The 13,468-nt window shown below is 47.8% G+C and overlaps 1 protein-coding gene across 3 annotated transcripts in view; it reads left to right on the plus strand.

The window, feature by feature from the left end:
- The window catches only part of SLCO2A1 (solute carrier organic anion transporter family member 2A1), an 887,587-nt gene that overhangs the window by 796,085 nt on the left and 78,034 nt on the right, over nucleotides 1-13,468 (plus strand). For 2 of the 3 annotated variants that reach the window (XM_033958444.1, XM_033958443.1), the window contains one exon: nucleotides 1,150-1,273. The exons of the other annotated variant lie outside the window; for it this stretch is intronic. In XM_033958444.1, the coding sequence (XP_033814335.1) occupies nucleotides 1,150-1,273 (124 nt within the window). The remainder of the gene's footprint in view (nucleotides 1-1,149; nucleotides 1,274-13,468) is intronic. 3 annotated transcript variants of the gene reach the window in all.

Here is a 13,468-nt window from a genome sequence, read left to right on the forward strand (position 1 = left end):
ATCTTTCCTTTTTTTTGTCTCCATCCACAGATCCACCTTTTCTCAACTATCCTTTCATCCAGCATCTCTCCCTCCTTCCCTACCATCCCAGGGTCCACCATCTCTCCCTTTCTTTTCCCAACTACCCTCCTATGCAGTATCTCAATCCCCCCTCCACACCATCCCTTGTGTCCAACTTCTCTCCCTTTCTGTTCCTTCCCTCTCTAAATCCCATTGTCCACCATCTCTCTCCCTCTCCTCTGTTTTTAGATACATTATTTCTTCCCCCCAAAGTCTGGCATATGTACATCTCTTTGAACGCCCCTTCCCTCCCTCCGTGTACTTCTACACCAGGGACCCCCTCCCCTGAAGGTCTGTCCCCCTGAAGGCCTGCACCTCCCCCTGAAGGCCTGCAACCCACCCTTGAAGGCCTGCCTATCCCCCCTGAAGGCCTATGCCACCATCCCTTAAGGCCTGTCCTCCCCTTGAAGGCCTGTTCACCCCTTGAAGACCTGCCCCCCCCCCCCCCCCGAAAGGCCTCTCCCCTCTGAAGGCCTTTGCCACCATCCCTGAATGCCTGTCCCCCCCCCCCTGAAGGCCTTTTCCCTCTGAAGGGGGGAGGGTCAGTTACCAAATTGGGAAGACAATTTTTTTTTTTGTTTTAAATCGATTTGAATCGATTCACCTCGAAGTGAATCGGTGAAATGATTTGAATCGTGAATCGGGCTGCACTAGTTCTCACATTGTGAAACAGAGAACTACAGAATATGATGGCAGAATAGGTTCCTCTAGTCATTCCACTTTAATTTCTGATACAGTGTCATTGACCTTTTGACTTTCTATGCACTTTATCACAAATGGGGATCCTCTTGTTTTGTTTTTTTGCATTCTTTTACCGTATTTATTTCTACCACCTTCACTGTGTATCTCTCCAGAGCCTACTGCAAATGCATTTTCATTGTTTGTTGCTTGATGACTAGGTTCCCCATACTCCTGATATGTGAACATTGCCTCTGTATGGGGTGCCAAGTAACTTTTTTTGTCTCAAATAAACGCTGGGTCTGGTAGAGAAACCTAGATCTTCAACAGCTCTGCGTGTATTGTTTAGTCATTTAAAATAAAGTATCTTATTTGGTTTTCTTGATGAATTTTTATCTCATTCTCTGACAGCATGGCTACCAGCCCCAGCACTCTTTGGTCTCATTATTGATTCCACCTGCATATGGTGGAAGATAACTTGCAACGGCAAAAAGGGAGCATGCTGGTATTACAATAATGACTTGCTGCGAAACAGGTGAGCTATTCAGGGTTCTGAATTTTAAGGAAGATGAAGGAAGAGAAACAGCCTAGAACTGTGCAGGTTTTCTAAAGCTTCTATCAGCAGAAATCTTTTGACTGTTCTCTTTACAAAAGTGCAATGGTTGGGACACATTAAAACCAAGATCCAGTTTAGAGGCCTCTCTGGAGTTACCTTATAATCTCTGACAGTCTAATTGTGTATTTGAGACAGTTACTCCTGTCCATCTCAATTCTGCTCTCATAAGTGGTATATAACTATTAAACTAACTAAACTAAAACTTAGATTTATAAACCGGGTCATCACCGATGGTAGCTCGACTGGGTTAACAATAGGAATGGTACATAGATAAGAAGAAAAAGAAAAGAATAAAAGCAAAATTTAGGGAAAAAATTAATATGGGTGGTTTCCAAAGTAATTGGCAAACAAAACTGTCTTCAAAGCTTTCCGAAATGATAAAAAGGATTTTAGACTCCTCAATGTAAGTGGCAAACAATTCTAAAGTTCTGTCAATTTAAAGGAAAAAGATTGACTGAACTTCCGAATAGATTTATTTTTACCTATCAATCTTTGAGAACTTCTAGCAAGGTGAGATCTATGAATAATAAATACATAAAAATGTCTGCTGTGATTGGAACATCGCTCCTGCCCTGACTAAACCACTAGATTACCAAGGATTGTAAGGTAACCCTGGTAGGGGTGGGGGCAGTGTTCCCTCTAAGGATTGATGAGGTGTGTGCAAAAAAAAATATGCATGAGCGACAAATTACATACTCCACAAATTTATGAGCAGGCGCAGAGGACGCATTTTTAAACAAATGTAGTTTATCCTTGTACTCCTTATGTAATTTTAATCATCTATGGATATGTTTGTATGTTTATTGTTCAAATGGTTTTATTTATTTCCCAAAATTTATTTTTGTTATACACATTGAAAATATTTGATATTGCGTTTAAATCAAAATCTCAATAAACTTGAAACGAGTGCCCATGAGATTGTGGGAGGGTTAAATACTCAAAACTTAGAAGAATAACAATTTACTTAAAGTTTTTGCTTCGCCAGCTTTCTGGTATCTTTACATAATGCAGTGGTGTACCTAGCATATGTAACACCCGGGGCCCATCATTTTTTTGGCACCCCCCCCCCATCTGTACGAAAAACGTGATTTTTAGTAACAAGCCACACGTCACACATGAGTACCTAGGAAAAGGCAGCATCTTACATATTGCAGTGAACAGTACATCAATACACCCATTGTAAAACTAAACAAGCCAGACCAGCACAGATCAATCCTACACCGTCAATCCTAACAGAAAACCATGTCTTTCGAACACACAGAACACAGAAAACACCTTCGCCTAGTAAGGAATATGTAATCACAAACTAACCCCTCCCTCTTTTACAAAACTGTAGTGTGGATTTTAGCTACGGAGGTAACAGCTCTGATGCTCATAAAATTCTGAGCATCAGAGCTGCTACCACCAAGGCTGGTGCTAAAAACGCTTCACAGTTTTGTAAAAGGGGGGATAAAATAAAAATACATAGACAAAGGTTAAATTGAACCAGCAAGAAGCTGGACTCTGCATACAATGCTTCACAGAAACAGTGACACATGTCTCCTAAAGCAATAAATAAATAGAAATTTTTTTCTACCTTTGTCTTCTGTGGTTTCTCCTTTCCTCATCTTCTTGTAACTCTCTTCCTTCCATCCACTGTCTGCCGTCTCTCTTCCCCTATATGGCATCTTCTCTCCTTCTATGCCCCTTCCAGAAACTGTATGCCTCCCCCTTCCATCTCTCCTTTCACCCCATTGGTCTGGCATCTCTCTCCTCGCCTTCCCCCTCCCACACCTCTCCTCATAGTCTGGTATCTCCCCTTCCCTGATTCTCTGGCATCTCTCTCCTTTCCTTTTCTTCCATCTTTCGCTCCCCCTCCATGCTCTCACATCTCCCCCTTCCTTTTCCCTTAGACTGGCATACCTTCCTCCTACGCTCCAAGCCCTGGCATCTCCTTTAATTCCCTCCCTCATCTTCCTTCTCCCTCCAGCTGGGTACCGCAACACTCTTCCCTGCAGCTCTGCACTTCCCCACAATTGCCATGCTTCGGTTCCTCTTCTTCCTTCCTTCCTCCCCCCCCCCCCCGCGGGACCCTGCGGCACCATCAACTCTTACTCCCTCTAATGTCGGCCCTGCAGCTCCAGACTTCCTCGCACCTTCTCCCCTCCCCCTTTGGATCGCTATTATTTTAAATGTTATAGCCGCGGAGCTGTATCCATCAGTGGAGATGTCTAACCTCGGCCTGCCCCGGAACTCTTACTGCAACAGTGACTTCCTGTTCCTGCCTAGACGGGCGGCTGCTGCAGTAAGAGTTCCGGGGCAGGCCGAGGTTAGACATCTCCACTGATGGATACAGCTCCGCGGCTATAACATTTAAAATAATAGCGATCCAAAGGGGGAGGGGAGAAGGTGCGAGGAAGTCTGGAGCTGCAGGGCCGACATTAGAGGGAGTAAGAGTTGATGGTGCCGCAGGGTCCCGCGGGGGGGGGGGGAGGAAGGAAGGAAGAAGAGGAACCGAAGCATGGCAATTGTGGGGAAGTGCAATCCCCCCAATGCGTCCCCTTACCTTACCTCCCCTTACCTTTGCGACGCGTGTGTGCGCTGTGAAGAGAAACTTGTGCGCTGCGATGTAATATTTTGTGCGCGAGCGCAGGCCAGCGCAGCTTAGCGGGAACACTGGTACTCTGTTCCCTTTCTTTCTTTCTTTTTTTTTTTATATTAGTATTGTGATTGCAAGCAAAGCAATTATGAACTTGCACAGTAGTTTATATGGTAAATAGTGCTCCAAATACATGTTTCATACAAAAGTTTAGTGAGAATTTAGGTCTTTAAATTTGAAAATATAAACTCCTTGGGAATTAGCTTCTTTGTGGAATTATGATGACAGCTGTCACTGAGTATGGCACAAAGTTAGACACACTACTGTGCCTTTTATAGTAGTTGCATTCCATTGGTGTGTAAGCTATTTTGCTTGGATGTAAAATAGTCTTTCATTATTTAAAATATTGTATTCTTGCTTGGATACTGTAGGTTTAGCAGAGGAATGCAGTAGCAAGCTCTGACAATCCTCAGTAGCCCTCACTAGTCCACATTCACATAACCAAACTTCAGTTTTCAGATTTGGCTTTGGTCAAAATTAGGTGATAGTTTTGGCTGAAAGCTTTTAGAGTTTCGGTTTCAGTCAAAACTGATAAAACCAGGTTGTTGTTGTTTTCAATTTTGTTTGAAACTGCCACTGAAACTCTGAAAGCTTTCAGAAAAAGCTTCTACAAATAAAGAGGTCTTCAGAAATTGTTTGAATTGCTATATATTATTCACCATCCTTAACTGTTTAGTAGGATTGTCCAGAAATACCTAAAGTTTGAAAAACTCTGTGAATTGAAGTTTTTCCCATGAATTTGTGCTTGATCAGAAAATAATTTTTAAAAATAATAATTTTTAAGCCTATTCTGGGGTCCTTCAAAACCACTGATTACATGAAGCTCCATTTTTCTTTAAGTTTACTATTTTTGCTTAATGTAGCAAATTTCTTGGTAATATAGCTATAACTTTTATGTTTTCACACTTGGCAATGATACATTGATAAGAAGACATGGGGGTTGATTCTATTAACAGGCATCCTGATTATAGGCGGCAGTAAGTGTCCTACTACTGTCTGGCAGCCAATCAGGAAGCACGGTTTTGTTGCAGGTCTAGGGAGACGGGTAGGGATACCTAAGCTCGCCCAAGGCTGGGTGTTGGCATGGTTTTGCCTGAAAGGGGCCTTGAGCGAGTTTAAGTGGCCCCGAGGCGTCTCCCTAGGGCTGTGACAGACACCTGAAATCTAGGCCAGCAAAATGCTGGCTTACATTTCAAAAGTAGACATGGCCAGCTGAGCTGATCACAGCAAGGGATGAGCTGGCAGGACTTCCCAAAGCTGCACCTCGGAGAGTCCTGCAGGCTTAGCTGATTGGGGGGGAAATACCATCAGCTGAGTCAGCTGCGGCAGAGGACCCCTTGACATGTACCCCTGAAATTGGCAGGAGGAATTCCCACTCTCCTGCTGCTGACCCTCCCAACCCATGACTCCCCCCCAATTGTAGCCCGTCAGGAAGGATGCCCACTCCCTCCTGCTGCTGAATCCGATACCCCCCAGTTGTAGCCCGGCCGAAGGGATACCCACTACCTCTGGCCAACATCCTCCCTGAACCCCCAATGCCACCCCCAAACCCCCTAACCGCTGACACCCTGTGAACCTCAACACCCCCTAACACCCCTAAGCCCAACCTGATACCTTTTTGAAGAAAGTCCAGCCAAAGGGATACCTTCTCCCTCTGGCCGGCATGCCTGTATTTTCAAAATGGTGGACCTTCCCCTTCCCAATACATCCTGGGATGCACTGGAGAGGGGCCTAAGGTCCTGATTGGCTCAAATGCCTAAGGCCCCTCCCATAGTGCAGCTTCAGGCAGTCCTGCTAGCTCAGCTGATAGGGATCAGCTGATGGCCTCATTTCTATTTATAAATGTTTATCGATAACAGCTATGCTACTTTATTCTAAAACATAAAAAATATTTTTCAACCTTTTGTCATCTCTGGTTTTTGCTTTCCTCATCTTCTCTTCACTCTCTATCCACTGTTTGCCCTCTTTCTCTCTCCTTCCATGTGGCACATTCCCTCTTTCTATGCCGAAGGGGCATAGAAAGAGGGAATGTGCCACATGGAAGGAGAGAGAAAGTGGGCGCCGGTTAGAGAATTGGGAGGGGGGTTTAGGTGTCTGTCCATTAGGGCAGACGAGATTTTGTTTAGGACGCCAGTACATGATTTTCAGCCATTTCGTAGCCATTGAGACTAGCATCCTGGCATCCTATACAGAAATCAGCCCCTTTATATCATCTGTTTTATTGAAAAAGAACAATAAATCAATACAAAAATAACACTAGCATCTCTAATATGATTATTATAACAAGTGGAATGGGATTCCTTAGAACCCAACTAATACAGTGTTACAACCACAAAAGAATAGGAAATAAGAACATAAGAATTTGCCTCCAATGGGTCAGACCAAGGGTCCATCGAGCTCAGCGGTCCACTCCCGCGGCGGCCCATCAGGTCCTACTTCCATATATCCTGAAAACCCCTCTTCTTCCCTCTTATCTTTGCCCTTTTTGCTCCTGTGTCCTCCTTTATCTGTAGCCCTCAATTCCCTTATCTTTCAGGAATTTATCTAGTCCCTCTTTGAAACCCCTTAATGTAGTCTGTCCTATTGCATCTTCCGGGAGCGCATTCCAGGTATCCACCACCCTCTGAGTGAAGAAGAATTTTCTGGCATTGGTTCTAAATCTGTCCCCTTTCAATTTCTCTGAGTGCCCTCTTGTTTTTGTAGTTCCTAGTACTCTGAAGAACCTGTCCCTCTCCACCCTCTCTATACCTTTCATAATCTTGTAAGTCGCTATCATGTCATCTCTGAGTCTCTGCTTCTCCAGGGTGAAGAGCCCCAGCCTCTCTAACCTCTCAGCGTATGAAAGGTTCTCCATACCCTTAATCATTCATGTCGCTCTCCTCTGGATCCTCTCAAGTATCGCCATATTCTTTTTAAGGTATGGCGACTAATATTGGACACAGTACTCCAGGTGCAGGCGCACCATCGCCCAATACAGCGGTAGGATGACTTCCTTCGTTCTTGTTGCAATACCCTTCTTGATAATACCCAACATTCTGTTTGCTTTCTTCGAGGCTGCCGCGCATTGCGCCTTTGGTTTCATTGTTGTATCCACCAACACTCCCAAGTCCTTTTCAAGGTTACTTCCCCCAGTACCAGCCCCCCCATTTTGTAGCCGAACATCGGGTTCTTTTTCCTTATATGCATTACCTTGCATTTCTCTATATTAACGCTCATCTGCCATTTGTTCGCCCACTCCTCCAATGTTGTCAGGTCTCTTTGTAGTTCATCACATTCCCCTATAGTTTTAACCCTGCTACAGAGTTTAGTGTCATCTGCGAATTTTATAACTTCACACTTTGTACCCGCTTCCAGGTCATTTATAAATACATTGAACAGCAGTGGCCCGAGCACAGACCCCTGTGGGTCACTGCTCGTTACCCTTCTCCAGCCTGAGTAGTGGCTTTTCACTGCAACCTTCTGCTTTCTGTCTGCCAACCAGTGTTTAACCCATCTATGTACGTTCCCCTTCCACCCCGTGGTTCCACAGTTTCCTAAGTAGCCGCTCATGAGGTACCTTGTCAAAGGCTTTTTGAAAGTCGAGATATATGATGTCTATAGCAGTGTTCTTCAACCTTTTTACACCCGTGGACCGGCAGAAAAAAAAGAATTATTTTGTGGACCGGCAAACTACTAGGACTAAAATTTAAAAACCCCGTTTCCGTCCCATCTCCGCGAGTCGGTCCCCACAAATCATCTGATCCCATCCACACAAGCCTCAGTTATGATTTTATATTGAATGTATTTTATTAAAGTATAAAAAGAAACAATATTCTGTACAATTGTCATTTTATAAATACAAATAATTCAGAGCAGGATCAACAAAACCCCTGTCTCCCTTCCCCTTCACATATATCCCCTCTACTATCAAGAAAACTGAACAAGCCAAATTATTACAGAATGCTACACAGAAATATCATGCTAACAGAATACTGCAGTCACACATGACAGGAATAGTTTTAGGGGAGTGCAACTAGGGCAACTGCCCCCTGGTCAGAGAGCGCCCTAAGCTAGCTGGAAGCTAAAGAAGCACTGTTATGTCTAACACCAGCTCTAGCAGGATATATATTTCAAATCTGATATACACCAGTGGTGCCTCACACAACGAACTTAATTCGTTCCAGGAGCAAGTTTGTTATGCGAAAAGTTCGTTATGTGAAACGCGTTTTCCCATAACAATACATGTTAAAAAAAATAATTCGTTCTGTAGCATAAAATATGCTAAGATGACATAAAAAAAGATAAATTTTTGGTTATTATTTTTATTTAGATACATCTAAAAACATAATTGTTTTTTAAAACAACACACATTTTTTAAATTTAAAGACAGACTAAGTAGAGTCTAATTTTACAGTGAGAGGGCAGAGTCTCAGCGGCAAAAACTGGGACTTAACTGTTCTTTTTTTTTTTTTTTTTCTACCGTGTTTCCCCGATGATAAGGCAGGGCCATCAAATAAGACAGCCCCCCTTTTTAGAAAAAAATGTAAAATAAGGCACCCCCCCGCAAATAAGCCACCCACCGATACCTGCGCTTACCCGAATCGGGTGGTACGGTGGGTGACTCCGTGTGGTCCCTGGCACCCCCGACACGATCGGGGCAAGAGGGAGCTCAAGCCCTCTTGCCCCCCCCGACTCCCCGACACGATCGGGGCAAGAGGGAGCTCAAGCCCTCTTGCCCCCCCCGACTCCCCGACACGATCGGGAGCAAGAGGGAGCTCAAGCCCTCTTGCCCCCCCGACGCCCCGACACGATCGGGGCAAAAGGGAGCTCAAGCCCTCTTGCCCCCCCGACTCCCCGACACGATCGGGGCAAAAGGGAGCTCAAGCCCTCTTGCCCCCCCGACTCCCCGACACGATCGGGGCAAAAGGGAGCCCAAGCCCTCTTGCCCCGCCGATTCCCCAACTCCCCGACAATATCGGGCCAGGAGGGAGCCCAAGTCCTCCTGGCCACGGCGACCCCCTAACCCCACCCTGCACTACATTACGGGCAGGAGGGATCCCAGGCCCTCCTGCCCTCGATGCAAACCCCCCCTCCCCCCAACGACCGCACCCCCCAAGAACCTCCGACCACCCCCCCAGCCGACCCGCGACCCCCCTGGCCGACCCCCACGACACCCCCAACCCCCTTACCTTTCTGTAGTTGGCCGGACAGACGGGAGCCAAACCCGCCTGTCCGGCAGGCAGCCATCGACGGAATGAGGCCGGATTGGCCCATCCGTCCCAAAGCTCCGCCTACTGGTGGGGCCTAAGGCGCCTGGGCCAATCAGAATAGGCCCGGGAGCCTTAGGTCCCTCCTGGGGGCAGGGCCTGAGGCACATGGTCGGGTTGGGCCCATGTGCCTCAGGCCCCGCCCCCAGGAGGGACCTAAGGCTCCCGGGCCTATTCTGATTGGCCCAGGCGCCTTAGGCCCCACCAGTAGGCGGAGCTTTGGGACGGATGGGCCAATCTGGCCTCATTCCGTCGTTGGCTGCCTGCCGGACAGGCGGGTTTGGCTCCCGTCTGTCCGGCCAACTACAGAAAGGTACGGGGAAGGGGGTTGGGGGTGTCGTGGGGGTCGGCCAGGGGGGTCGCGGGTCGGCTGGGGGGGCGGTCGGAGGTTCTTGGGGGGCGGTCGTTGGGGGGAGGGGGGGTTTGCGTCGAGGGCAGGAGGGCCTGGGATCCCTCCTGCCCGTAATGTAGTGCAGGGTGGGGTTAGGGGGTCGCCGTGGCCAGGAGGACTTGGGCTCCCTCCTGGCCCGATATTGTGTGGGGAGTTGGGGAATCGGCGGGGCAAGAGGGCTTGGGCTCCTTTTTGCCCCGATCGTGTCGGGGAGTCGGGGGGGCAAGAGGGAACCAGGCGGAGAGAGGGCAGTTAAGCGCAGTGCCTGCGCGGAAGGATGCAGCTCGGGCGACTTCGTTGTGTGAAACGAAGTTCGTTGTACGGATCAAGACATAAAGTTCGTTGTGCGCAGCGTTCGCTGTGCGAGGCGTCCGTTATGCGAGGCACCACTGTATTCTAATCACAAAATAGAAATAAAATTATTTTTTTCTACCTTTTGTCGTCTCTGGTTTCTGCTTTCAATCTTCTTTTCACTCTCTTCCTTCCAGCATCTGCCCTCTCTGTCTCTTCAATCCAGCATCTGCCCCTTCCATCCACTGTCTGTCCTCTCCCCCTTCCATATGGTATCTGTCTTCTTTCTATGCCCCTCTCCCCTTTCCATCCAGCTTGTGCCCCCTCTCTCCTTTTTACATGATTCATTCCAGCTTCACTGCTCTCTTCATTTTTATCTCTCCTACACCAGATCTATCATCGTTGTCCCTCTCTGCTTATTTTTCTGCTGACCCGTTCCTATCATCAATCTCTCTACTTTCTCATGCCTGTGTCTCCCCTTCCCCTCCTCTAATCTCTCTGCCAGCTGTTTCCTTCCTTTTTTGATTCTCCCTTTCCTCCTCCTCCTGTCCAGCAGTAACTCTTTTCCCTTCCTCCTCTCCCAGCAGCATCTCTCCTTCTCCCTCTCCAGTAGCAGATGTCCCTTTTTTCCTTGCCCAGCAGCTTCCCAGATTCCTTTCCCTCCTCCCCTCCCAGAAGCATCTCTCCTTCTCCCTCTCCAGTAGCAGCTGTCCCTTTTTTTCCTTGCCCAGCAGCTTCCCAGATTCCTTTCCCTCCTCCCCTCCCAGAAGCATCTCTCCTTCTCCCTCTCCAGTAGCAGCTGTCCCTTTTTTCCCTTGCCCAGCAGCTTCCCAGATTCCTTTCCCTCCTCCCCTCCCAGAAGCATCTCTCCTTCTCCCTCTCCAGTAGCAGCTGTCCCTTTTTTTCCCTTGCCCAGCAGCTTCCCAGATTCCTTTCCCTCCTCCCCTCCCAGAAGCATCTCTCCTTCTCCCTCTCCAGTAGCAGCTTCCCAGATTCCTATCCCTCCTCCCCGCCCAGAAGCATCTCTCCTTCTCCCTCTCCAGTAGCAGCTGTCCCTTTTTTTCCTTGCCCAGCAGCTTCCCAGATTCCTTTCCCTCCTCCCCTCCCAGAAGCACCTCTCCTTCTCCCTCTCCAGTAGCAGCTGTCCCTTTTTTTCCTTGCCCAGCAGCTTCCCAGATTCCTTTCCCTCCTCCCCTCCCAGAAGCATCTCTCCTTCTCCCTCTCCAGTAGCAGCTGTCCCTTTTTTCCCTTGCCCAGCAGCTTCCCAGATTCCTTTCCCTCCTCCCCTCCCAGAAGCATCTCTCCTTCTCCCTCTCCAGTAGCAGCTTCCCAGATTCCTTTCCCTCCTCCCCTCCCAGAAGCATCTCTCCTTCTCCCTCTCCAGTAGCAGCTGTCCCTTTTTTTCCTTGCCCAGCAGCTTCCCAGATTCCTTTCCCTCCTCCCCTCCCAGAAGCATCTCTCCTTCTCCCTCTCCAGTAGCAGCTGTCCCTTTTTTCTCTTGCCCAGCAGCTTCCCAGATTCCTTTCCCTCCTCCCCTCCCAGAAGCATCTCTCCTTCTCCCTCTCCAGTAGCAGCTGTCCCTTTTTTTCCTTGCCCAGCAGCTTCCCAGATTCCTTTCCCTCCTCCTCTACCAGAAGCATCTCTCCTTCTCCCTCTCCAGTAGCAGCTGTCCCTTTTTTCCCCTGCCCAGCAGCTTCCCAGACTCTGATAGTGGTTTTCTCCTCTCCCAGCAGCTCTTCTTACTTCCTAGCGCAGCGATTCAGGAAAGCAGCCTCGGGTCCTTTGTTGGGTCGCACCGCCTCTGAGGAAAGAGGAAGTTGCATCATCAGAGGCAGCTGTGACTCAGCAAAAGCCCCGAGGCTGCCTTCGTGAATCGCTGCGCTGGGAAGTAAAGGAGAGCTGCAGAGAGGGGAGAAAGCCACTGTCGGAGGCTCCCCAAGATCTCTCCGGCCCAGCGCACGCTTCAGATGTTGATCTTGCCGGCCCTGCGCGGACCGGCAGGAAGTTGAAGTGAGGTCAATCTTGCTGGCCCTGTGCGGACCGGCAAAAATTTCCTGCGGACCAGCACCAGTCCGCGACCGGCGGTTGTCCATCTGGCTGTTTAGCCCTTCGAAGAAGTGTAGTAAGTTTGTTTGGCATGATCTTCCTTTGTAGAAGCTATGCTGGCTCATTTTCATTAGTCTATTTCTTTCTATATGCTCACAGATACTGTCTTTTATCAGTGCTTCTACCATCTTGCCCGGCACTGAAGACAAACTCACCAGTCTGTAGTTTCCTGGATCACCTCTCGAGCCCTTTTTGAAGATAGGTGTGACATTTGCTATTTTCCAATCCTCCGGGATCACCCCTGTTTTCAAAGACAGGTTGCAAACTTTTTGGAGTGTCTCTGCTATTTTGGTTTTCAGTTCCTTTAGTACCCTTGGGTGGATCCCGTCTGGGCCTGGGGATTTGTCGATTTTCAACCTGTCTATCTGTTGGAGGACATCTTGGAGGCTTACCTCTAACGTCGATAGCTTTTCCTCTGGGTCTCCTTTAAAGAATTCTTCGGTTTCCGGTATATTGGATGTGTCCTCGCTTGTGAAGACTGACGAGAAGACATGTTTAATCTGCCAGCCACTTCCCCCCTTATCGCTCCTTTGATATCTCCATCTTCCAACGGTCCCACTTCCTCACTCGCCGGTTGCATCCCTTTAATATATCTGAAGAAGGATTTGAAATTTCCTGCTTCTTTGGCCAGTCTCTTCGTATTCTCTTTTCGCTTTCCTGACCACTTGGTGACATTCTTTCTGATGTTCCCTGTGCTCTTTCCTGTTTTCCTCAGTTTTGTCCCTTTTCCACTTCCGAAATGATTGTTTCTTGCCCCGTATCGCATCCTGGGTCTTTTGTTTGATTCTTTTTGCACCCTTTTCTGAATCTGGGGATGTACAGGGTTTGTGCTTCCTATACCGTGTCCCTGAATAGGGACCAAGCTTGCTCCACGGTCTTTGTTTTTTCCAAGCCTTTCCTGAGTTTCCTTCTCACCATTGCTCTCATAGCATCATAGTTCCCCTTCTTGAAGTTGAGCGTTGTCACTGTGGTTCTCTTCTCCTTTCATCAAATAATGATAAAAAGACATTTTGTGCAAAAAAATCTAGCAATATTTTATTAAATGAACCTTCAATATCTGCACTTTATTGTGGAAAATAACAGAAATTTAACATACTTCACTAATAGCTAAACACGTATTCTTTGGTGTAGTCATCTATCAATGGCTCAAGCATTCAGGCCTAGATTCTGTAAAGTGCGCCTAACTTTAGGCATGCTTTAGACCACTGTTCTTCAACCACCGGTCCATGGACCGGTGTCAGTCCTCAAAAAATCTTGCCACTCCGCAAAGGATTTGGGTCCCCGCCGCAACAAAAGGTGCCAGCATCAGCTGACTTGCAATTTCCTGTTGCCATCGCTGTGCCAGGACTCCTGCCTTCATAGGGACTCCTGCCACGTATGCTTCCTGCCTTGTCTCCCCACCTCCAACCAACAGCGGCAGCTCTGTGTGCTTTTCACTTTGG

The sequence above is a fragment of the Geotrypetes seraphini genome, chromosome 9 (assembly GCF_902459505.1).
Source record: "Geotrypetes seraphini chromosome 9, aGeoSer1.1, whole genome shotgun sequence".
Taxonomy (NCBI): domain Eukaryota; kingdom Metazoa; phylum Chordata; class Amphibia; order Gymnophiona; family Dermophiidae; genus Geotrypetes; species Geotrypetes seraphini.